General features: G+C 42.1%; 2 protein-coding genes across 3 annotated transcripts in view; both read left to right on the top strand.

The window, feature by feature from the left end:
* Nucleotides 1-24,891, top strand: part of PPM1H (protein phosphatase, Mg2+/Mn2+ dependent, 1H) — a 440,657-nt gene that overhangs the window by 93,825 nt on the left and 321,941 nt on the right. The window lies entirely within an intron of this gene.
* On the top strand, nt 14,221-14,739 carry LOC102856017 (myosin regulatory light chain 12B-like). 2 transcript variants are annotated; one of them, XM_006886045.1, is made up of 2 exons: nt 14,221-14,433; nt 14,578-14,739. In XM_006886045.1, the coding sequence occupies exons 1-2, from the start codon at nt 14,221-14,223 to the stop codon at nt 14,737-14,739; spliced, it is 375 nt and encodes a 124-aa protein (XP_006886107.1). The 2 variants fall into 2 exon arrangements, with proteins under 2 accessions (XP_006886107.1, XP_006886106.1); XM_006886044.1 differs by having other exon boundaries at nt 14,221-14,739.

Genomic DNA, 24,891 nt, shown 5'->3' with positions numbered 1-24,891 from the left:
GTTGCTTGCTGTTCTGTTAAATTTTGCTAGTCTTACTGGGGTGAGATGATATCTCATAGTTGTCTTGATTTGCATCTCTCTCAGAGCTAGGGGTTTTGAACATTTCTTCATGTGCTTGTTGGTCATCTGAATGTCTTCCTTGGTGAAGTGTCTGTTCATATCCCGTTTGTGCCGTTGAGTCTGACTGACCCATAGCGGACCCTCTAGCAGGTTTTCAGAGGCAGTTAATCGCATGTGAGGAGATTGCCCATCCTTCTACCGTGGAGCGGCTGGTGGCTTTGAGCCAGGTGCCTTTGGGATTGCAACGCAGTATCTGCGGAACAGAAGTTTCTACAGAACAGGAGATGAGGCGAACAGAATCCCCTTTTCCAGCTTTGTTACTGTGTGACCCTGTGTGAATTTGTTAACAAATTCTAGCTTCATTACAGTGTGACCCTGGATAAATTACTTTGTCTCTTTGTACCTCAGTTGGCAAATCTATAGAATGGCATCATCGATGTTATATATGTTCACTCTTTACAGGTGACACATCTATAATTTGTAATCAGTATATTTGCTTGCACCTTTAAGTTTGAGGATTGTATTAACATATGTAACGTGTTTAGAACAAACATTGGAATAAATTAAAAATTGAAATTCAAGCTCATCATCTGCTAAGATTTGATGTTACAGAGCAGGGTTCAAAATAATGTCAAATGAATCGCAAACTAGCTTTTTAAATACCACTGAAAAGTGGATCGCAATCTTGCTTCATAATTCAACTTTAGATTGGGGGTTTAGATTTGAAGTTAGAAGTGTAGGTCTTACCCGAGTCTGTGTGCCGTAAGTTCAGCCCAGTCAATGATGCAGGAAGAACATCTCAGATGGTAGTGGTTGGAAGCAGGCACCAATTCAGAGATCCACACGTTTAGATGTTCCCTGTCTTTAAAGGGACTACAGCATGAATCCCTTCATTTCTGTATTTTCTTTATGGGAATATATAATGAACAGAGAAGACCTATAGATCCTGACTTACCTGACTTACAGGAAATCTAATTGCTCTTCTCCTGTTCTTGATTTAAGAAAGTAGAGGGAGCTCTGGTGGCCTAGTGGCAAGAAGCTGTGCTGCAATCCCGAAGGCATGCAGTTTGAAGCCACCAGCTGCCCCTCGGGAAATGGAGGCAATTAACTGCCTTTAAAAACCTGCTGGAGGGTCAGCTATGGTTTTGTTCCAACTCTGTGGTACACAACAACACAGAGGAAAAGCAGAAATTTGTTTAGGTCCTGGTACCTCATATATGTTGTTGTTGTTGTGTTAAGTGCCTTCGAGTCGCAGGCGACTCATAGCGACCCTATGAAGGGAGAGTCCTCGACATTTGGGTCCTTTCATCCTCTCTCCAGGTTCATAGGGTTTCCGAGGCAAGCTATTACAGAAGTGGATGCCACTCCTGCTTCCAAGCTTGTTTTAATCGGGGAGCTCCACCCCACTCTCACCTCATATATACTTAGGTGAATTCAAGAGAGGAGGCAGAACAGGAGACGTGGTGAATGGGGCAGACTTTCAGATGCCCACGCTGCTCTCTGCCTCACCGGGAGTCCCATGGTACTAGTACACCTTGTTGGAAATGGTGATTCACTGAGACTGTGGTGGCAAAATGGAAATGGAACCAGCCTGAGTGTAATGTGGGTCTTTTATGTCACTGTGGTGACTCTGGGAGAGGCAGTGTGTGTTGCTTACAGGTCTGGCTTCTGGGCTTTAGAAGTACATTATAGAAGAATGATTGCTTTCCTTGCTGGATAAATGTACTCCTCAGATCTTTCTGGAAGAGGAAGCTTCTTTAAAGTAATTGTATCAGCCATGACGCAGGCAAAGTATTTTGTTTCCCTAGAGTTATATTTAGAACTAAGAGGATGTGGGAGGAAGGAGGAAAGTAAACTCAGGAGCAAGGTGGACAAGCAGGTGAGAGAAAGGAGACAGTTTTAAGATTAAAAAAAAAATTGAAGGGCCATTGATCTGGTGTAAAATAGAATTTCCACTTCTAATGTGTGGCAAATAGCTGGTGATCAGATGAGTGCACCAAAGAGATAAAGGCATCAGCTGTGATTTGGCAGATTAAAGTCCAAGCGCAATTTCATGCTCCAAGTCTAGAACCTATACTGATAATAAGCTTTTCATTATCAGGAATCCGGTTGTGAATTACCATGCCGTCTTCAGTTCTCTGAGCATCGAAGGATCAATTAAGTTGTTGTTGTTTGGGTTTTTTTTTTGGGGGGGGGGTTTGTTTCTGTGTACTGTTGAATTGGATCTGACTGGCCCTGGAGGAGATTGCCCCTCCTTCTCCAGCGGAGCATTGTAGAATGGAGCTGCATGTCTTTGGGATTGCAGCACAAGTTCCCCAATTCAGTTGTTTCATGTGTCTTTCTGGGTTGCGAAGGAGCTTCAGGAAAGGCTGGACCTGGGAAGTATTTTTTAAGTAAACAAGATGTGGAATGATTCACTGTGTGTCAACTCTGAGGCAGGAGGGGAAAGGGTGTGGGAATAGAAAAGGAAAGTACTGATTAGACCAGCTTCAAAATAGCTGGTGCTTTAGTGGTGCAAGTCTTGGACTCTGTCCTAAGATATACAATAGAGAGAGAGCAAGGTGACTGTACTATGTACTGCTGTGAAACAAATTCCCCAAACTTGATGACTTAATCATATCTTGCACAGTTTCTGTAGGCCAAGAATCCAGGAGGGACGTAGCTAGGTGATTTTAGCTGAGGGTCTCTGATGACTGTTGCCATTTAGATGTTGGCTGCGGCCCAAGTCAGCTAAAGGATCCTCCTCTGAGAGGACTGGCAAATTAGTGTATATTGTTGGCAAGGAGATTCAGTTCTTTCTCGTATACTCATGGCAGCTGGCTTCCTCAGAATGAATGGTCCAAGAGAAGGAGCAAGGAGGAAGTCTTTTGATGTCTTAACTTTTATGCCTTTTTTAAATTTACTAATTTTTCTGCCCATTACAGTCTCTATACTAGAAGCTTTTAACACATTGCCTCATACTTTTAAATTGACGACCATGCTTAGAAACACATTTTTTTTCCGGGTATTACCATCATTTGCGGCAACATGTTTAAAGAAACAAAACGAAAAAAAAAAACCTCAAACAACTAATTCCTGTTGAGTTAGAACTGATCCTCCAGTGGCTTCTCAAAGGCTGTAAATTGTCCAGGAGGAGATTGCCCATCTCTCTCCCACAGATGGGCAGGGGGTTTCTAATTGCATCCCTTGAGTTGGCAGCATGACTCCTTATCCACTAGGCCACTAGAGCTCCCTGGGAGGGAAGCAAAGTCCCTGCGTCTGGCCCACACTTAAGGAATTAGGCTCCATTCTTCAGAAAGGGAAGTGTGAAATAATTTGTGACTAAATCATGAAACCACCAGAGGTGCTGCCTATTTTTGTTGAGAAGTGTCAAAATCAATGTTCCAAAGTCACTTGGGTGCTGAAACTACTCTAGTTAAACTTGTCTTCCATTATTCTCATCTTACATAGTTATTACGAGTAGTCAAGAACAGTTGAAATTTATAGGGAGTCTGAAAAAAAAATATGCTTTTTAAATACTCTTCTCTAGCTGGAGAGAACCTGATTAGAAGTGAGATCTTTAGGGAGGGAAGAAATAATAAAGCATCACAGTCAGTGATCCAGAAGGAAGGAGTGGAAATACAAATAAGGATGTGATCTCTGTGGGAAGGTGTGGAAATACAAATAAGGATGTGATCTCTGTGGGAAGGTGTGGGGATAGATAGGTTAAAACTAGAGACTGGACTTAAACCTGAATGTGGAATTTGACTAGATCAAGAGCAGAGAGAAGGACATGACAAGTGGCAGGAGGTAGTGCGGTAAAAGGGATGTGTCTGCGTATGGCAGTTCGTGGGATGCTTGGAGACCAGCTGGCATGAGCAACACTGCTATTCTGGGGGAGAAGAGAAATCAAACCAAATCCTTTCAGAAAGCTTGGACCTATTTCAGATCCTGGTCAGGTTACCAAAGAAACTGAAAAGGTGAGGTCTTCTAAAGGGCTTCTTTATGATCCCTTCCTAGAGACAGACATAGTCTCCAGTCTTAGTTGGAGAAAATGAACAGAGGGCAAAATAAGCGGCTACAACATTTGTCTGTGAGAACATTGATTTAATCTTAAAGTTGTGGTTATCATCAAGGCAATCCTGACTCAGCAACCCTATAATATGACAAAGTAGACCTGCTCCATGGGTTTTCTAGGCTATAATCTTTAAGAATTGGTCAGTGTTCAACCAGTTCAGGAGGTCTGATCAAGAATCAATAATACTAAAGGAAGATGCCCTAAAAGCACTAGTGAAAACTAAGGCTCCAGGAATTGACACGAGACCAGCTGAGAGTTTCAGCAGCTGTAGTGCCGGAAACACTCACTTGTCTGTGTTAGAAAATTTGGATGACAGCTACATAGCCGATTGACTGGAAGAGATCCATTCTGTGTCCATTAAAAAAATAAATAAATAAAAAGATATTGTGAGATTGTAAAAATGAGTGGTACAACCATCTGGAAGACAGTGTCACACTCCCTCAAAAGCTGAACTTAAAATTCCATATGGCCCAGCTGTTCCACTGCTTGGAATATACCGAGAAAATGAGAACTGAGACACAAATGGAGACTTGTACACCTTGTTCATAGCAGCGTTATTCACCATCACAAGAACATGGAAACAGACCAAATGTCCAACCACAATTGAATGAATTGAGAAATTATGGTATCTTCACACAATAGAATACTGTTCAGGACACAGGAGCAATGATTTTGTAAATTATTTCCTAATTTGGGAAGGATTGGAGAGCATTATGCTAAGGAATTAACTCAGTCCCACAAGGACAAATATTGTATAAACCATTATTGCAGAATGAGTATGAGGATCCGAGGGGTGGGGGGATAGAAGCAGAGGGATGAGGATGTGCAGGGGTGGAGGATTAATCATGGTTGTACAATTTGAGGGGTGGGGGAGGTAAGGAAAATTGAAAGAATCTGGTCTGGAAAACAATGTATTTAAATTTTGTAAATAAACTAGTATAATTTTTTAAAAATAAACACAATGTAAATGAAAAAAGAAAATATAAGCCAATAGAATGTGGAAATTATTGAACAAGATCATGAATATAATATACAAGTAAAATTTTGCTGAAGATAATTCATAAACAGTTACAGTAGTAAATCAACAGGGAATTGCCAGGAATTTTAATCTTATTCAGAAGAGGACATTGAATGAGAAATGCCCTTGCTAATGTCTGATAGGTCTTGGCTAAAAGCAGAGAATACCAGTAAGCCTTTTTTCACCCTGTGCCATTGCTATGCAGAGATATCAACTGTGCAAATCATAACAAATTATGGAAAATATAAAGAATGGTAATCCCAGAACAATTCATTGTCCTCATGCAAAACCTGAATGTAGACCAGAAGCCTGGTTTATAATCAGGAAAAGTGTGCTTCCATGGTGCATCCTTTTGCCATTTTATTCCATCTGTATGCTGAACAAATACGCCAAGAAGCTGGACTGTATTAAGAAGAACATGCAGTTAGAATTGGGGGGAAGATTCAGTCACAACCTTTAATGTGCTGATGACACAACCTTACTGTTGAAAGCAAAATGACTTGAAAAGATCAAAGACGTCAGTGTGAATTACAACTCAGTATTAAGAAAATTAAATCCTCTGGACCAACATACGACAATCCAATAGATGGAAGAAAGATTCCTTTTACTTTAATCCACAATTAATGCCCATGGAAGCAGCTGCTAAGAAATCAAATGACATATTACGTTGGGCAAATCTGCTATAAAAGACCCTGTAAAGTCTTAAACGCAAAGATGACAAGTCTTGGCCCCCTGTTGAGGACCCTTGCTGTAGACTAAGGACAGTGCTGATATAGCATTGATATGTATAAAAGGATAAGATACACATGGCCCAAGCCATGTTATATATATATATAATAACAGATCTGTCTTGAAAGAAATACAGCTAGAAGGTTCCTTGCAAACTCAGATGGCAAGATTTTGTCTTTCATACTTTGGACATGTGATCAGTAACTGCGAACACCATGGCCTGGATCAGGTACCCCTTAATTTCTAGACCGATACCGTTGCCCTTTAGAACTTTGGAGAGGCCTCTGACAGTAGTCCTCCCCAGTGCAATTCATTTTTTCATTTTCTGACTGTGGGTGCCAAGGGTGTTAACTGTGGAACCAAGCAAACTGAAATTGTTAACACTCTCAGTCTCCTCCCCATCTGTTATGGTGCTGTCAATTGGCCCAGTAGTGAGAATCTTTGTTCTCTTGAGTTGAGCATCAGCCTGTATTGGAGACTGCAGTCCTTGATCTTTTGCAGCAAATGCTTCAGGTCCTGCTCAGTTACAGCAAGCAATGTTGTGTCATCTACATAGCACAGATTTGTTGAGTCTTCCTCCAGTCCTGATGCCACATTCTTCCTCATAGAGTCCAGCTTCCCAAATAATCTGTTTCACATACAGATTTAAAAGGTTTGGAGAAAGGACGCATCCCTGGCACACTCCTTTCTAGATTTTTTTTTTGAGTGGGTGGTGATCCTTTCTAGATTTTGAATCATGCAGTGCCTCCTTGCTCTCTTCTGATGACTGGTTCCTGGTTCAAGCATAGATTGCACATGAACACAAAGCATCTAGAATGCCCGAATTCTTCCAGTGTACTTGGGCAATAACCTTTGTCACCTCTCCAGCTTTATTTTCTCATCTATCAGTTGAGAAAATATCCCTAAGCCCCTTTCCACCTTTAAATTAAACCATCTGCCAAATAATAAATAGGAAAACTGCCTGAATAATTCAAGCTCAAAGTCCTCCCAGTGTTGAAGGACTCGTTCTAAGGATTAGTTCCTTCATTACGTTTTGGTTTTCCAACCCGTTATAAATGCACATCCTGAGAGTTCTGATATTGCCAAAAGAGCAAACAAGTCTGTCTTAAATAGAGCCAGGGTGCTTGCTCCTTAGAGGCAAAGAGGGTGGAATTTCACTGCACATGCTTTTAGCATGTTGTCAGGAAGGATCAATCTCTGAAAAAGGACCGAATGTTGGAAAGATGGAGGACCAGGGAAAGAAAGGAGACTGAGAGAATGATCTTCAGCAAGATGGATTCATACAGTGACTGTAACAATACAGTGGCCATAACAAGGGCTGGTGCATGTCAGGGACGGTGGGAGTGGCCCAGGCGAGGCGAGGTTCAGATCTGTTGTTCACAGGGTCAGTGTGAGTCGTAGTCGACTTCGTGACACCTCACAACAACAGTATTAGCTTTGTCTGCAAATATCAATTCATAGACCTTTTCTTTTATTCACTTTGACTGATCCTGATGTGCCTTAAAACAATAGCAAAAACAACAACTCTGTAGTGCCAGATTAGGGAGTTCCGGTGGCGTAGCGGGTGAAGAGTTGCACTGCCAACCCAAAGACAGGAGGTTTGAATCTACTGGCTGCTCTGAGGGAGAGATGGGAAGTGTCCTGCAGCGTGGTTTACAGCCTCGGAAAGTCCAGTAGAGGGTTCCACTTGATAGCACATAACAAAGACAGTGCCAGATTAACTCTTAAAAACAAGCAAGCCTGAAAATGTTCAAAATTAGGTTTATAGGGAATATCTAGTGCACATGTTTGCTTTCTTTCATAGCATGTCAATGGACTGGTTACATTTAAGTATGAAAGTGATTCAGTTAAGAATTAGCCTCTGAGAAAACACATTTAAATAGCAGCATAGCCACAGAATTAGAAGACTCTTTTGTGTTTTGCATAAGTATCTCTGAATAGAAATATTTGGGTTATAAAGTTCTCATATGTGAATAATGGGGGATAGGTAAGGATTTAATTCTTTTCTTTTGTACAGCTCTGTAAGTGGAATTCATTTTGTCTAGTAGAATTCCAATGAATTTAAAGCTTTGAATAATTCTTAGTGTAGTATGAGAGAGGAAAAAAATCTTCTTTAGAAATACCTATTGAATTTTCAGCAAAACAATTCCAAGTGATAGAAATTATGTGTGTTAAATTAAACCATAAAGGATAAACTGAAGAGGTGGGATTGAAGGATTCGTGAAAATTAAAATTACATGGTGGTGGTTGTGGTGGTTGTTATGTGCCATCAAGTCTCCTGTGACTTATAGCGACCCTATGGACAACAGTCCTAAACCCTGCTCTATTCCTTACCAGTCTTATTATCTCCGATATGCCCATTCCTATTACCCCAGTCACTGAATCAATCCATCTCATCGAGGGTCTTCCTCTCCTATGCTGTCCCTCCACCTCCCAAGCATGACGTCCCTCTCCAAGGACTGATCCTGCCTTGCAACATGTCCAAAATATGTCAGACGGAGCAAGTGGAAAAGTATGAGTACATTGTGATTAGTACAAAACAATACGTGTTTGAATGGTTGGATGGAAAGCCAATTTGTTTTGTAAACTTTTACTCAAATTACAATTTAAAAAGAAAAAAGGATAAATAAGGCTTTACTGTATTTCTGCCTTTTGTGTCTAAGAAAGAATGATTGAAATCTCTGGCTAAAATGAGTCAGGTTTCTAAATAAAATATCAAAGTGGTTGAGTTTCTCTGCTACCATAGGTTTATTTCATCAGTGAAAGTAGCTGTCTGTGTGTGTTTATAGAAGCTGTACATCAAGGTTGCTAGATTTTTTAGGTTTTTTATTCCAAATTGCTTTTCATGTTGCCCTTGCTGCTGCTGTTGTTTCTGACTCATAGCAATCCTGTGTACAACAGAACACACAACCCACAAACCTGTGCCGTCCTCACAGATGGTGTCCTGTGTTTGAGCTTGTTGTTGCCACAGCATTGATCCCTCTTATTGAAGGTCGTCTTCTGGTTGACCCTCTACTTGACCATGTCTGAATGTCCTTTTCCAGGGACTTATAATTGCATATCCAGAGTTGTTGCTGTTGATTGCCTTCGAGTCGAGCATGACTCATAGCAACCCTATGAACAAAAGGCCTGAATCCCGTCTACAATTATCTACATTTATCAAAGTACATAGAGTTTCCGGAGGCATGTTATTTAGGTTGTGGATGCCACTCCTGCTTCCAAAGAACATGAGACAATCTTCCCATCCTTGATTCTAAGGAATATTCAGGCTGGACTTCGTCATAGATCAGTTTGCTCTCTCTTCCAGCAGCCCATGCTGTTTAATGTTTCAGCACAAGAATTCAAATGCATCAACCCTCCTTTGGTCTTATTAGTTGGCAGAGTTTCACATGCACAAGGGGAAATAACTATGGCTATGTCAGGGGCAAACAGTATTGAATGTACCATGGACTGCCAAGAAAACAAGCAGATTCATCCTAGAGAGGGTTAAACCAGGCTGCTCCTTGGAGGAAAGGATTCTGGGCCTTCGTCTGACATACTTTGGACATGTTGCAAGGAGAGACAGGTCTTTAGAGAGGGACATCATGCTGGGTAGAGTAGAAGGACAGCGCAGGAGGGGAAGACCCTCTGTGAGGTGGATTGATTCAGTGACTGGGGCATTCGGGATGGGTGTGTCAGAGGCAATGAGATTGGCACAGGATAGAGCAGGGTTTAGGGCTGTTGTACATAGGGTCGCTATGAGTTGCAAACGACTCGACCGCACATAACAACAACAACAACAACAATAACGTCAGGTACACCGTTGTCCTCAAAGTGCCAACTTTGCTCTTTAACAATCTAAAGAGGTCTTTCACAGCAGATCAGTATGCCATTTGATATCCAGATGGCTGCTGTCTTTTAATTATGGATCCAAGCAAAAGGCAATCCTTGTCAACTTCAGTTTTTCTAAGTTTACCATGATGTTGTTTCCATCAGGATGGTCCAGTTGTGAAGATTTTAGCTTTCCTGATAATGCCCTTATAGAAAAACTGTGTGAGTTATGTTATCAAAACAAAGGGGCCTAAAGATCACCCAGCAATCACGTATTGAAAGCTTTAAAATCTTCAGTTAGTAGGCTCAGATGTATTCCCCTCAGTTTGCTGCTCTCACTTACTCACATCTGCATGGTCTGTCGAGAACTGCATAGCTAGCCCAAAGGCTCTGCCTCTGCAGGTGTGTGAAGCCATCAGCTTCATTGTGGGAGGAAAATGAGCAGTTTCTTCTTGTGAGGTTTACAATCTCAGAAATCCAATGGAGGGTTATGAGTTGTTTCCCACTCCATGGCTGTGAGTTGAGTTCTTGAATGTGTGGTGACCCTGGGTGATGCAAATTATTAACATGCTCAGCTGCTGACCATGAGGTTGATGGTTCACGTCCATCCAGAGATTCCTCAGGAGAAAAGCCTAGCAATCTCCTTTTATAAAGAAGAGTCCTATGTTTCAAACCCTGTGGAGCACAGTTGTGCTCTGACACACAGTGGCCAGCAACTGACAAGAAGCCCTTTTATCTGTCCTGTTAGACACAAAGGTCTCAGGAAGGTCTTGTCTTCTGACTAATAACTCTCAGAACTGTCACAAAACTCTGCCAACTAATAAAACCAAAGGAGGGTTGATGCATTTGAATTCTTGTGCTGCTAAAGAACATTAAACAGCATGGGCTGCTGGAAGAGAGAGCAAACTGATCTTTGAGGAAGTCCAGCCTGAATGTTCCTTAGAATCAAGGATGGGAAGATTGTCTCATGTTCTTTGGAAGCAGGAGTGGCATCCACATCCTAAATAACATGTCTCCAGGAAATCTATGAACTTTGATAAATGTAGATGACTGTATGTATCTGAACACATTGTCTGACCACTGTCATCAATCTCAGCTCTCCTGGCAGGAGTATGTATGCCTTCCACTAGCAGCCATCTGACACCCTCACCCCTGAGCACCTGTTTGAAAGTATTAGTTCAGTTGAAAGTATCTTCTTTTTTTTTGTGTTTTTTTTTTTAATTACCTGATCTATGGAGTTGGCTCACCTTCCCAGGTTGAAAACTCCAGAGAAGAATTTCTCTTTGAGTTGATTTCTCAATAGTCAAGGAATGTGCAGGCAGGCATGCTTGCACTTACTTAACCATCGATCTGCAGTGATCAGTAATAAAGACAATCAAACTCATGTTTACTAGGTACTTTGTCCTTATCAGAGATTGGAAACTTAAGAGAGACATGGATTCTGTAGAAAGATCTGTGGGAGCGGAGTGAGCCAGATACCAGCCAGACCTCTCTGATGCGGTGCTAACGTGCAGTCATGCACTGCAGATTAGGAAGTAAGCAGCATGCATAACCTTGCTAATTTGGATCATCTGACAGTGATTCTCTCCTCTTTGATATACTATATCTCAGAAGATTTTTAGGGTAATGATTGGAAAAATTGATGACCTAGGGAGCAGATTTTTTCCCCCAATTATATGACCACAGTTTGATTTTATTTTAATTTTTCATAAATTCTTGGCTTCTCTGAATGTGCAAGGAGACTTGGCAACAATGAAATGCAGCCCCATAACCAGCTGGAAATGATTACCACTGTCCCCATTGAGAGGAGACATGCCCTTTTCATTTCTTATTCTGACTCTAGAGACTTTTGGGGCTGTGGCCTGGCCTGCTCTAAGGGTTTGAAACCTATTGAGCTCCTTCTAGGTAGTTCTGGCAATGATATGTCACTTGTTCACCTGCTTCTTTCCCCACAGGCATATGGTTTCTCTTCTGGAAGAGAAACATCTTCTACCGGGGTGAGCTGGAGAGCCATCCAAGCATTTTTATTTACCGATGCTCTTGGGGAGCTAGGGAAGACAACTTGCACAAAGTTACGAAGTCCATAATAAGAATAATTTCACAGGTAGAGCAAGATGAAGTGACAAATGTCAGGTGTGGCTGTTCTGCGGTTGTCTGCCCATGTCTGAAAGTTCTAGAGTTTCAGTGAAACTGTTGTGTTACCAGGCTTATTTTGGTTAGCAGTGAAGCTCTTAACCAGACTTGTGCCACCAGACCTTAAAAGCTGTGATTTTTTAAATTTTTTTTTGAATGCTTATTTCTGGTGCTTCAGAATGACAGCAGGGATTCACTGAGTGACTAGTACTGGGTCAGGCCCTTTGTACAAGTTCTGTGGAGCCTTTGACGAGCCTGGAAGGAAGAGAGTGATGGAAGTCTCCGTTTACAGAGGAGAGAACTGAGTACTGTAGCTCATCTTGCTGGTAAGAGAACAAAAAGGAATCTCAGCTTGAGCCGTGATAGCATAGTGTGATAGTGTGTAATGTGTCAAGCTGGCAACCATTAGGCTAGCAGTTTAAATCCCCCAGCTGCTCCTCGGGAGACAGATAGGCAGTCTCCTCTCATAAAGATTTGCAGCCCAAATCATTCCCAGTGGAAGGTTGCCATGTATCACAATCTACTCAAACACAGTGGGTTTAGTTCAATTTAAACCCGCTGCTGGTGTCTGGACACTTCACTGCCCAACTTAATACATTTTCTATGTCATCGTGTTCAAATCATATTTCATTGCAGAGAGTTAGACAGATAAGCTGTTTTGTGATCTGGAAGAATGGAAGGCGTATCTGCTCTTCGGGCTCACAGAATTCTTGGAGGTCGTTTTCCGAGGTCATATGAAGAAAGTACTGGATACACGATGAAGCACTCAATGAGTTGATGGGGGTATAGTTTATTTTCCCACATGTCAAGCTCCACCATTTACATGGTCAGAAGCCCTATGAGCAGCAATTCTACCAGCTGTAAATTAGAGGAGAGAATATTGTAACAGGATCTAGAAGAAGGCAGAGGTTACCACTTTGTTATCAATCAGCCTTTATTTTTGGAAAGACCATGGCCGCCTAATGAACCATTCAATGGGAAGTGAAGGAAGAGCATTAGACGGGAATTTTATCTCTCATCACCAGAGCCATTGCTTTGTGACTATTGACGGCCTACTAGAACACTTCTGTAATTCCGTTTACTCTTCTGAAAAATGAGATAATTTATCTAAATAATTTCTTTAGACCCAGCTTTGATTTCCCATCATCATCAACTAAAGTAGCATTGATCTGTGTGATTGATTTGCTAGTTTCTTGATATTTATGATGAATATTATCAAGGTCTTTAGTCTTGCAAAGGATACATTAAAGTATTTCCATAGTTGACTCCTTTCAACCATACATCACCCCAAAGGACAAACACAGTTGTATATTTTTTTAGCTCAGATCTCTTGAAGAGCCCTGTTAGTCCATGGTGGTAATGCCTTTTTAGTTCTATGTTTCTGACTTTTTGAATGCCACATAAGACATGAAAGAGAACTGTATTGAAATCATAGCTACAGTTTCTCACAGCTATAACAAAGTGCTGCCTCCTGCCTGAAGGACTTTGTTCCTTGGGATCTGAAGGGGCATGGTGTCAAACTTGGATGTCATGTGATAGCTCTATTTCTTTTTAATCAGGTGATCTACTTCCAAACTTTAGGGTTTTGAATGCAAAATGTGAGTGTGTGTGTGTGTGTGTGTGTGTGTGTGTGTGTGTGTGTGAGAGAGCGAGCGCGCGTGCACATGTGTGTTACGTAAGACAACAAGGATGGTGGGTTTGGAAGGGAAATTGAGCCATTACTTGGCTAACTGGTTTGAATGAGCAGCTATTCAGAGCTTAGATTACTAGCTGCAGATGTAAAAGGATCATTTTCTGTGATTTACTGAGACAGCTTACTTCCTCCAAATGTGGACAGTGCTATTATTAAAGATAATGCAATGTGCTGTTTAAAATGCAAGCCACTGCAGGATTCCTTTGGAAAGCAGACATTTGAGCATCTTGGTTTACCTGGTGGTGCTGTTGCTATATACCAAGCTGGAACTGACCCAGAGCTGACTCCAGTGGGTTTTGAGAGGCAGTAAATCACATGGGAGGAGGTCGCCCATCTTTCACCCATGGAGCAGCTGATGCATTAAAACTGAGTACCTGTGCATTGGTAGGGTGATTTCTTACCACTTGCCACTGAGCTCCCCTGGAGCTCCCTGGGTTATGTCGAGAACTGTGGTGGCCTGGTGGTAAGAAGCAGCACTGCAATCCCAAAGGCATTGGGTTAGACTCCACCAGCTGCACAGTGGGAGAAGGATTTCCTACTGTGCCATTAACTACCTCCAAAAACCTGCTGGAGGGAGCCGAGCCATTGGGGGAAGCCAAGCCGACAGCTTTCAGCAAGTATTACTAACAGTATTTTTTAAAAATCTCGTAAGTGGGTCGCGTCCTCCTCGCCTCGCGCAGCGCAGCCCTGTCCCAGCGTCTGACGAATTAAACAGCCACCATGTCGAGCAAAAAGGCCAAGACCAACACCACCAAGAAGCGCCCTCAGCGCGCTACATCCAACGTGTTTGCCATGTTTGATCAGTCCCAGATTCAGGAGTTCAAAGAGGCCTTCAACATGATTGACCAGAACAGAGATGGCTTCATTGACAAGGATGACTTGCATGATATGCTGGCCTCTCTAGGGAAGAACCCGACGGATGTGTACCTGGAAGCCGTGATGAATGAGGCTCCAGGGCCCATCACCTTCACCATGTTCCTCACGATGTTTGGGGAGAAGCTCAGTGGGACAGATCCAGAGGATGTCATCAGAAATGTTTTTGCCTGCTTTGATGAAGAAGCAACAGGCACCCTTCAGGAAGACTATCTGAGAGAGCTGCTGACCACCATGGGGGATCGTTTTACGGACGAGGAAGTGGATGAGCTCTACAGAGAAGCTCCGATCGACAAAAAGGGGAATTTCAATTACATCGAGTTCACACACATCCTGAAACATGGAGCAAAAGACAAGGATGACTGAACAAACTTTAGCTGAAACCCTCTGATTACCTTGAGTTTATTCCCAAGACACTTTCTCCCCTCTCCCCCTTAGAACCTGTGCATGCACGTAGCTTCACAGCTTTGCCTCTTATCCTCTCCCTTGGATGTATTTATTCCAGGCCTTTCTGCCACTAGCATCTGTATAATCAGGATGGGAATGGGGATGAGGATGTAAATTGTATTGAAAAACAGATTATGAATAAAAATCAACAAATGTGAAATCCCAGGAAAAATATATCCGTATTTCTGGTTTTGCTGGATTTTTACATTTTTATATAATAAAAATGCTATTTTGAAGTAAAAAAAAAAAAATCTCGTAAGTGGACCAATAAGCAACATCATGATAAACAGTAAAAATTTACATTGTAAAAAAACCCCCAAATACCCTAAAACTGTTTGAGGGTCAGCTATGAATCTCATAGCTTGCTGCCAAACCATAAGACTTAACAGTAAACAACAACAACATGGTCAACGAGAAGTCAGGAGTCCACCAAACCATCACATCCTCTTGGTTAGATGCTGATATTACTGGGGATGATGATGGTTTACCTATGGAATGAGAAAAGGGAGAGAGAAATTTGAAAAGCTTACCAAGGCAGTTAAAAAGTTTCTTCCACAAATGTCCCACCTTGTCTTGTGATTGTTGTTAGGTTTTGAGTTGATACCAGCTCACAGTGACACTATATACAACGGAAGGAAACAGCCCAGTACCCGCACGCTCCTCAGGTCTCTGCTGTGCTTAACGCCCACTGTCGCAGCCCCGATGTCAGTCCATCTTGTGGGTTTTTCATTATCACCCTTTGAGCTGTGGTGCTGGAGAAGAATATTAAACATACACCGTAGACTGCTAAGAAAACAAACAGTTTCATCCTGGAGAGGGTGAAACTTGGCTGCTCCTTGGAAGCAAGGATTCTAAACGTCCATCTGACATACTTTGGAGGTGTGTCAGAAACAATGATGTTGGCTCTAGATAGAGCAGGGTTCATAGCTGTTGTATATAGATAGGGTCTCTATGAGTTGCAAGTGACTTGATGGCACATAACAACCAAGATACTCTTGTCCCTTCTGAGATACACTAAAGTGTCTCAGGATGCATGGAATTGGTTAGTAGATACCTGACCTTGCTTTTGAGGAAGCCCTGTTGATGCAATGGTTAGGCACTCAACTTCTAACAGAAAGATTGATGGTTCCAACTCACCAGCTGCTCACTGGGAGAAAGGTGCCACAGTCTGTTCCCTTAAAGATTTAGGGTCTTGGAAACCCTTTGGCTGTGGGTTTGGTTTTGTTTGATCTGGCATATATCGCCCAAATGTTTGCAGGGTGAATGCTAAGTGAAATTGAAGATCCCATGCTTCCTGAAGGCTTGTTTTCTAATAAAATCACTTTAGACGACATCCCTCATGTGCTTTCCCGGGGTATCATTTGATATATTGAAGCAGAAATCTTTGTCGGCCTGTCTGTAGTGAGCTGTGCTGGTAGCTCCAAAGGCTGCATCTCTCTGGCAGTTCAAAGCCACCGGTGGCTTCAATGGACAGAGATGGGCAGTCTTCTCCCTTGGGATTTACCGCCTGGAAACTCAGTGCAGGGTCAGCTGTGAGTCACTTCTGGCTCAGTTGTAATGAGGTGTGGTTATGTTTATGAAAGATAGGCCCCCTACTTAGGGAATTTGTGCCTTTTCTACTATTTTAATCGCTGGCTTATTGCTACTAACTTAGCTCTTTACTTCCTAGACTGTTAGTGAATTTGTGTTTGTATATATTAATTTGACGCAAGTGATGACAAATTAAGTGTGAATATGTTAGATGTGGAAGAATTAAATCCTTATACTGAGTTTTGGATGATATTCTTGACGTTTTATTAATTATAAAATTATTTGTGCCACTTTGATGCTTCCCTAACAGTCTGACAGGGGGCGGGGTGAGGGGTCTTCTAATTCACAAGAGCAGCTAATTGGAAAAGTGTCACAGCTGAGGAAGAAGATTGTCCATCAACGGTGAAGTAAATCATAATACTTACCCATAACCTATATCAGTTAAAGACTTTGAGAAAGATACAGATTAATAACTTTTCATTTCAGTTGAGTAATAGACATATTATGCAAAGGGAGCTCTGGTGGCCTAGTGGTAAGAAACTGCACTGCAACCCTGAAGACATGTGGTTTGAATCCACGAGCTACTCCATGGACGGAAGGTGGATAATCTCCTGTGCAATTAAAGTGGCTCTGAAAACCCACTAGAGTGTCGGTTATGGGTCGGTTCTGAGTCGATGGTACACAGTAACAATTAAAGCCATATAGAAAAATATGATAAGTGTTAGGGAAGAGTTTTTAAAGTATGGGTATACCTACTTGAAATCATCAGAGGGACAGAGAGTTGGCCTGGCATTGCTTTTAGGATGGGATGGGACTGTGTGAAAGGACAGTTGACATGTTTCCAGATAGTTACTAAAGAACAAAACGTACAGTTTTTAAAATCAAACAAGCACACAATTTTCCAATTCACAACTACCTGAGACTTGTAAAGGACCCAAACCAAGCCAGCCTCTCCCATTTCCTGCCAGACTGATGATAAATGATGAGTATAAGCTAGCCCTTGACCCAGCTGTGCAAGACATTCAGACGTGTTGATCTCTCTCCAGATCTTTAATTATAATAAATATATTCATTTACATTCTTCTGGGCAAGAATAAAAGAGACTAGATTCAAGGATATCCTACAGACACTCTTTCACAAAGACAATGAAACATATAATTCTGGAAGGAGAGAACCCATCAATGTGGTGCCAAAGATGTTCTCCAACCCATGTTCATGGTATTCGTTTATAAGATTCAGAAATCTATTATAAGCGAGACCACAGAAGCTAGAAAGAGACTGACTGGGAAGTGTATAAATGTATATAATTTAAAAACTTACAGGATTTGTTCTGGAGTTCCTACCACCTGACTACATAATGGTTGGAGCTGTGACTACTGGGAATCAATAAAGACACACTCAGACAAGCTCTGTGTGTGAGAAAGACCCCAGGGCAAAGTGCCTGCCATAGGCTTGCCTGAAAGTAGTAATTTACCTTAGACTGCACTCTGAGAGGGCAAAGGCATTTGCCTAGTTCACCGGTCAGAAAGAATGCAAAAGAGCTGATATCAAGAATTGAAATAGAGTTAGGATTTTACTACAGACCTCAGCCTTCCACAATCCAAATGCTTCCAATTTTATGCTCTAATTCAATGCATATGTACAAGTTTTTGCACTATATCCCACCCACTGAACTTAGAGACATGAAATCAATGGTGATATGAATAATAAATTGGGAAATGAATTGGGAGAGTGTTTTGCTGTTGTTGTTGTTAGTCATCAAGTTGACTAAGACTCATAGTGACCCTATGAACAACAGATCTGAACTTTGTCCTAGCCTGTGCCATCTTTATGATCTCTGGCATGCTCAAGTCCACTAGGGTAGTCACTGTGTCAATCCATCTCATTTCTTATGCTGACCTTCTACCTTTCCAACATGGTGTCTCTCTCCAAGAACTGGTTTCTCCTGAGATTATATACCCAAAGTAAATGAGATAACGTTTGTCATCTGTAAAAAGAGCAAGGAACACATGAGGCCAGCCATATCTGACTTTTACCAACTTTACGAAGGGGAACTGTCCCCAACAACAGCATCATTAACATGAAACCAATTTCCACAAGATCAGATGTGTCCCCACACCACACTCTCACACCTCTTTCTACTCATCTCAACACCAATCTTACTGTTTTACAGGGTCCAGAATCTGATGTGATAGCTCACAGTCCACACAGAACCATACTCTGGATGTCAAAAGATTATAATCTAGGTTAATAGCAGAATATAGTCAGGATGGCTTCCAGAATGTGCTCACAGGCATTTCAGCCTTGAGTCTTGTAGCGTTAGGAGAGTGTTATAAAACTCTCAGTCCTGCATATTATGCCTGCCCAATGGTCCAACAAATTTGAGTAAAGGTTCTTAGCTCCAGTTCCAATGGAGTAGCACTCCCAAGGTGCCATCTCACATCAGGTTTCTTGTTTGGGTATGGCTGCTACTGCTACCATAGGTATAGCTGAAGCAAGAATGTCTGATCCCAAAGGGCATCCTATATTCTCGTTCTTCTTCACTGGGATGGAAAAGGTCTAATTCCCCTGCTGCTGGATTGCTCAACTTAATAGCGAGACTAGCCAATCCTCTTGTGGATAGGCTGATAGCCAGTCTCCTTGTGGATGTTGTTGTTGTTGTTCTGTGCCGTCGAGTAATTTGCGACTCATAGCGACCCTATGTACATCAGCCCTAAACCCTGCTCTGTCCTGTGCCAATCACATTGCCTCTGACACACCCATCCCGATTACCCCAGTCACTGAATCAATCCACCACATAGAGGGTCTTCCCCTCCTGTGCTGTCCCTCTACTCTACCCAGCATGATGTCCCTCTACTCTACCCAGCATGATGTCCCTCTCCAAAGACCTGTCTCTCCTTGCAACATGTACAAAGTATGTCAGACAAAGCCCCAGAATCTTTGCCTCCAAGGAGTAGCCTGGTTTAACACGCTCTAGGATCAATCTGTTTGTTTTCTTGGCAGTCAATGGTACATTCAATACTATTCTCCAGCACCACAGCTCAAAGGCATCAATTCTCTTTCTATCCTCCCTAGTCATTGTCCAACTCTCTGATGCATAACAAGTGATTGCAAAAACCATGGCCTGTATCAGGCAGACCTTAGTCTCCAGAGAGACACCGTTGCTCTTGATTACTTTAGAGAGGTCCCTAACAGCAGACTTTCCCATCACAATACGTTTTTTGATTTCTTGGCTGCTGGTGCCAAGAGTGTTGACTGTGGAGCCGAGCAAAGTGAAGCTGTGAACAATCTCAATCTCTTCGCCATCCAACCTGATGCTACCAATTGGTCCAGTGGTGAGAATCTTTGTCTTCTTGACATTGAGCCTCAGTCCATACTGAAGGCTGCAGTCCTTGACCCTCTGCAGTAAGTGCATGAGGTCCTCCTCAGTTTCAGGGAGCAAGGTTGTGTCATCTGCATAATGCAGATTGTTGATAGATCTTCCACCAATCCTAACACCACGCGTCTCCTCAGAGCCCAGCCCCTTGGATAATCTGCTCTGCATATGGGTTGAAAAGGTATGGAGATAGGACACATCCCTGGCGCACACCCTTCCCAATTTTGAACCATTCAGTGTTGCTCTGCTCTGTTCTGATGACTGCCTCTTGTGACTCCTTGTGGATAGGCTAACATAACCCATTCACATATTCCCACCTATCTGCATGACAAAGTCAAACTATGGTTAGGAAAGTCCTATTGAAAGATAAACTCCACACCATCCTTGCATCTAAAGAGCCCTATGGTAGTACTTCCTTAAACACAGACATTCACCTCACCCCACCCCCATTCTTTTGCCAATCCTCTGGAGATAAGGATTTTGAAGGTTCGTCTCACATACTTTGGGCATGTTGCCAGGAGGGACTAGTCCTAGGAGAAGGATATCATGCTTGGAAGGATGGAGGGACAGTGCAGGAGAGAAAGACCCTGGATGAGATGGATTGACTCAGTGATGGTATAATAGGGGCAGGTGTGTCAGAAACAGTGAAACTGGCTCACGGTCGGACAGAGTTCAGAGCTATTGTGCATAGAGTCACTATGTGTTGCAGGCGCATAGCAACAACAGCAAATCTGTGGTATGTTCAGTACTCTTCACAAACACCACAATTCAAGGGCATCGAACCTTACTTGGTCTTCCTTATTCATTGTCCAACTTTCAGATGCATAGAAAGCAGTTGAAAATACCATGGCCTGGATCAGATGCACCTGCGTGGCTTTTAGAGTTGGATATCCTTTTTATGGCAGTTGCCGTGAAATTCATTCCAACTCATGACAACCCCATGTGTGCCAGAGCAGAGCTATCCACCGCAGGGCTTTTGATGATGTATTTTTCATAAATCAGCTGCCTGACCCTTTTCCCAAGTAGACTGTGAACTTGAACTGCCAATATTGTGTTGTACCTGGAGACATTGTCCCACCCAGTTTTTCCATTCAGCCTTTAAAAACTCACTGCTGTCTATTCATCATACTGCAGTCTAGTCTACTACAACTTATAACAATTCACCATTGAGTTTCCAAGGCTGTAAATCATAGCAGGAGAAGGCTGCCTCACTGTTCTCCCATGGTGGATCCAAACCATTGACATTTTGACTGGCAACTCAACAGGTAACACACTATGCCACAAGGGCTCCTTACTTTTCTTGAATAATAAGTGCTTCTTTTGTTGTTATTGTTGTTATGTACTGTCAAGTCACCTGCAACTCACGGCGACCCCATGTACAAGAGCTCTGAAGCCTGCTCTATCCTGAGCCAGTCTCACTGATAGCAACACACTGGCCCCCATTGCCCCAGTTACTGTGTCAATCCATCTCGTCCTGGGTCTTCCTCTCCTGCACTGTCCCTCCACCCTTCCAAGTGTGATGCCCTTCTCCAAGGACTGGTCCTTCTACTATTACTAAAACTTTTCCCATTTTTCAGTTGTAGACCCATTGGTTAATCTTTTATATCTTGCACTCTCAACAGGGATGTTAATGCATCCAAGGGCCATGTAGAGCCTTGGATACTGTAATGGTTTGTGACTCTTCAAAGTTCAGTCCTATCTTACATATTCTTTTATCATTAGAATTTAATTTTTCTTGTTAGAAAGAAATTAAGTTTAATTTTTCCTCTTAGGGAGTAAGTAATGAACAAAAAAAACTAAGGAAAATTGCTTTAGATCATTTGTGACTTCTCATGTTTAGGTATTAAATGACACTGTATTTAAAATGTCACAGATTTTATGATAAACATAATGTAGTTTCTAAGATATGGTTTCTCTCTCTTCACTACTGTAACATCATTATTATTAACATAAATCATTTAATATAGTGCAAATGTTATTTAATAAAATTAGTACCCTGGCGAAGACTATTTAAAAGTTTCTACAAAGAATATTTAAGTGGAGAAAAAAACTGAAATAGTCAAGGATCTTGTTTTACTTGGATCCACAATCAACACCCCTGGAAGAAGTAGCAGTCAGAAAATCAAATGATCTATTGTCCTAGGAAAATCTGCTGCAGAGGAATTCTTTAAAGTGATAAAGAGAAAAACACTATGACCCAAGTCATGGTATTTTTAGTCATCTAATATGCCCCTGAGAAGACTGTAAAGACAGCCAGGCAAACGAAAGTCATGGTACAAGACACCCTTTTCAGACCACAGCTGAGGCATCGGTGGTATGGCAGGATGGAGTCTTGGATGGGGTCATTGGCACAGACAGTGGCATAGATCCATCTTTAGTGCTGGTTTTTAGCACATGCTCTCGGACTTAAAGGCATCTGGCAGAGCCTGGCCTGTGTGTTCTCCTACTCAGGACCCATTGCAGGGCCCTGGCTCGGTCACCTGCTACACATTAGAGAGCTGGACAGTGAATACGGATGACAGGAGAAGAATTGATGGCTTTGAGTTGGGGTGCTGGAGAAGAGTACCAAATATCCCATGGTCTGTCAAAAGAGAGACAGGTCTGTCTTGGAAAAGGTGTAGCCAGAGTGCTCCTTGGAGGCAAATATTGATGGAGCTTCATCTTTCATACTTTGGATATGTAGCTAAGAGAGGCTATTTCTTGGAAAGGGACATCATATTTGGAAAGATGAAGGGTCAGCAAAGGGGAAGACTTCCAACAAGATAGCTGGACGTGATGGCTTGATTGGTGGGCTCTAGTGTATCAGAGATGATGAGGAGGATGGCTCAGGATAGGGTTTAGGTTGGCTATTCATAAGGTCACTATTATTGGTACTCAACTTGATGGCATCTAACAACAAATATGCATCTGAAAGATGGGCAATGAATAAAGAAGACCAAAGAATTAATGCTATTGAATTGTGGTGTTGACAAGGAATAGTAAACATCTTATTGTCTGCCAAAAGAGCAAACATCTGTCTTGGGATATGGGCAGTCAGAATGCTCTGTTGAAGTGAGGATAGCAAGGTTTTTGTCTCATGTAGCTGGGCATGTGATGAAGAGAGGCCAGTCCCTGGAGAAGGATATCACACTTGCTAGAGAGTCAGTGAAAAAAAGAAAGATCATCAGTGAGGTGACAGAGTGACTGCAGCAAGGGCCATTTGTACCTGTGAGGATGGCAGAAGATCAGCCAGTGTTGCATTCTTTTGTATATAGAGCTGTATAAGTTGGAAAAAAAACTAAATGGTACATAACAACAATGAAACCAGAAGACTGTTGGTAAAAATAGTTCATAATCTGTTTGTTAGAATATGTTGTACTTAATACACAGGGGGAGAAATCACAAAACTGCTTTGTTATGTGAGATCTGAATTCATGACAGAATATTGTTACAGCTGGGTGTTAATGAATTCACCACAGTTTATGGTAACCCTGTGAACAATGGATCTTAGATCTGAACCTTGCCCTGTCTTGTGTAATCTTCATCACTTCTGACATACTTGAGCCCATTGTTAGAGTCGTTATGTCAATCCATGTTGTTAAGGCTCTTTTTCTCTCACCCTGACCCTCTGCTTTTCTAAGCACGATATCCTTTTGCAAAGACTAGCTCCTCCAAACAATGGGCCCAAAGGATATCAGATGGAGTTTCATCATTCTTGCTTCTAAGGAGCAACCTGGTTATACTTTCTTTAGGACATATTTGTTCTTTTGGAAGTCTATGGAATATCTAGTCCTCTAATACCACAACTCAAAGGCTTTGATTCTTCTTATATCATCCTTATTTATTGTCCAATTTTCAGATACCTAAGAAGTAATTTAAAAGACCATGGCTTGAATCAGGTACACCTTAGTCTTTAAACTTACATCCTTGCACATTAGCACTATGGAGAAGTCCTTGACAGTGATTTTCCCAATAAAACATACCTTTTGATTTCTTGACTGCTGATACTAGTGATGTTGATACGAGAATGTTGACAGAACATTGTTGCTGTTGTTATGTACCATCGAGTTGTTTGCAACTCATATCGACAACACTCCTAAACCCTGCGCTCTCCCTTGCCAATCTTATTGTCTCTGACACTCCTATCCACATTACCCCAGTGAATGGAATCAATCCATCTAACTGAGGGTCTTCCTCTCCTGCACTGTCCCTCCACCTTCCCAAGCATGACGTCCCTCTCCAAGGACTGATCCTGCCTTGCAACATGTCCAAAGTATGTCAGACGGAGCTACAGAATCTTTGCCTCCAAGGAGAAGCCTGGCTTCACCCTCTCCAGGTTGAACTTGTTTATTCTCATAGCAGTCCATGGTATAATCATTACTCTTCTCCAGCACCACAGGTCAAAGGCATCAACTCACTTTCTGTCATCCCTACTCATTGTCTAGCTCTCTGATGCATAGCAAGTAATTGCAAAGACCATGGCCTGTATCAGATGCACCTTAGTCTCTAGACTGACATCATTGCTCCTCAGTACCTTGGAGAGGTCTCTGACAGCAGACTTTCCCAATGCAATTCATCTTTTAATTTCCTGGCTGCTGGTACCAAGAGTGCTGATTGTAGAGCCAAGCATACGGAAGCTGACAACAGTCTCAATCTCTTCATCATCCATCATGATGCTGCCAATTGGCCCAGTGATGAGAATCTTTGTTTTCTTGATATTGAGCTTCAATCAGTATTGAAGGCTACAGTCCTTGACCCTCTTCAGCAAGCACTCCAGGTCCTCCTCAGTTTCAGCAAGCAGGGTTGTGTCATCTGCATAACACAGATTGTTGATGAGTCTACATCCTATGTTGATGCCACACTTCTGCTCATAGAGCCCAGCCTCCCAGATTATCTGTTCCACATATAGATTGAAAAGATATGGAGATAGGACACATCCATCCTTAACACACACCCTTGCCAATTTTGAACCATGCTGTGTTTCCTTGTTCTGACAGCTAGCTGCCTCCTGGTCCAAGTTTAAGTTTCATATGAGGATAAGTAAGTGTTCTGGGATTCCCATTCTTTTAAGAGTTGGCCACAGTTTGTTGTGATCCACACAATGGACATTAAAATGACAGAACATTAAAAGAGTTAAAACATATTAATTTAATGTTAATTATACTTTTGAAATAGGCGGTATACCA

The sequence above is a fragment of the Elephantulus edwardii genome, unplaced genomic scaffold (genome assembly GCF_000299155.1).
Source record: "Elephantulus edwardii isolate Elephantulus edwardi_28Jun2011 unplaced genomic scaffold, EleEdw1.0 scaffold00047, whole genome shotgun sequence".
NCBI lineage: Eukaryota > Metazoa > Chordata > Mammalia > Macroscelidea > Macroscelididae > Elephantulus > Elephantulus edwardii.
Note: the sequence above shows the minus strand (reverse complement) of the source record. Positions and strands in the feature narration are given on the sequence as shown.

Excerpts from the sequence above, each read along its gene's own strand:
- LOC102856017 (XM_006886044.1), top strand. The coding sequence starts at position 14,221 with ATGTCGAGCAAAAAGGCCAAGACCAACACCACCAAGAAGCGCCCTCAG.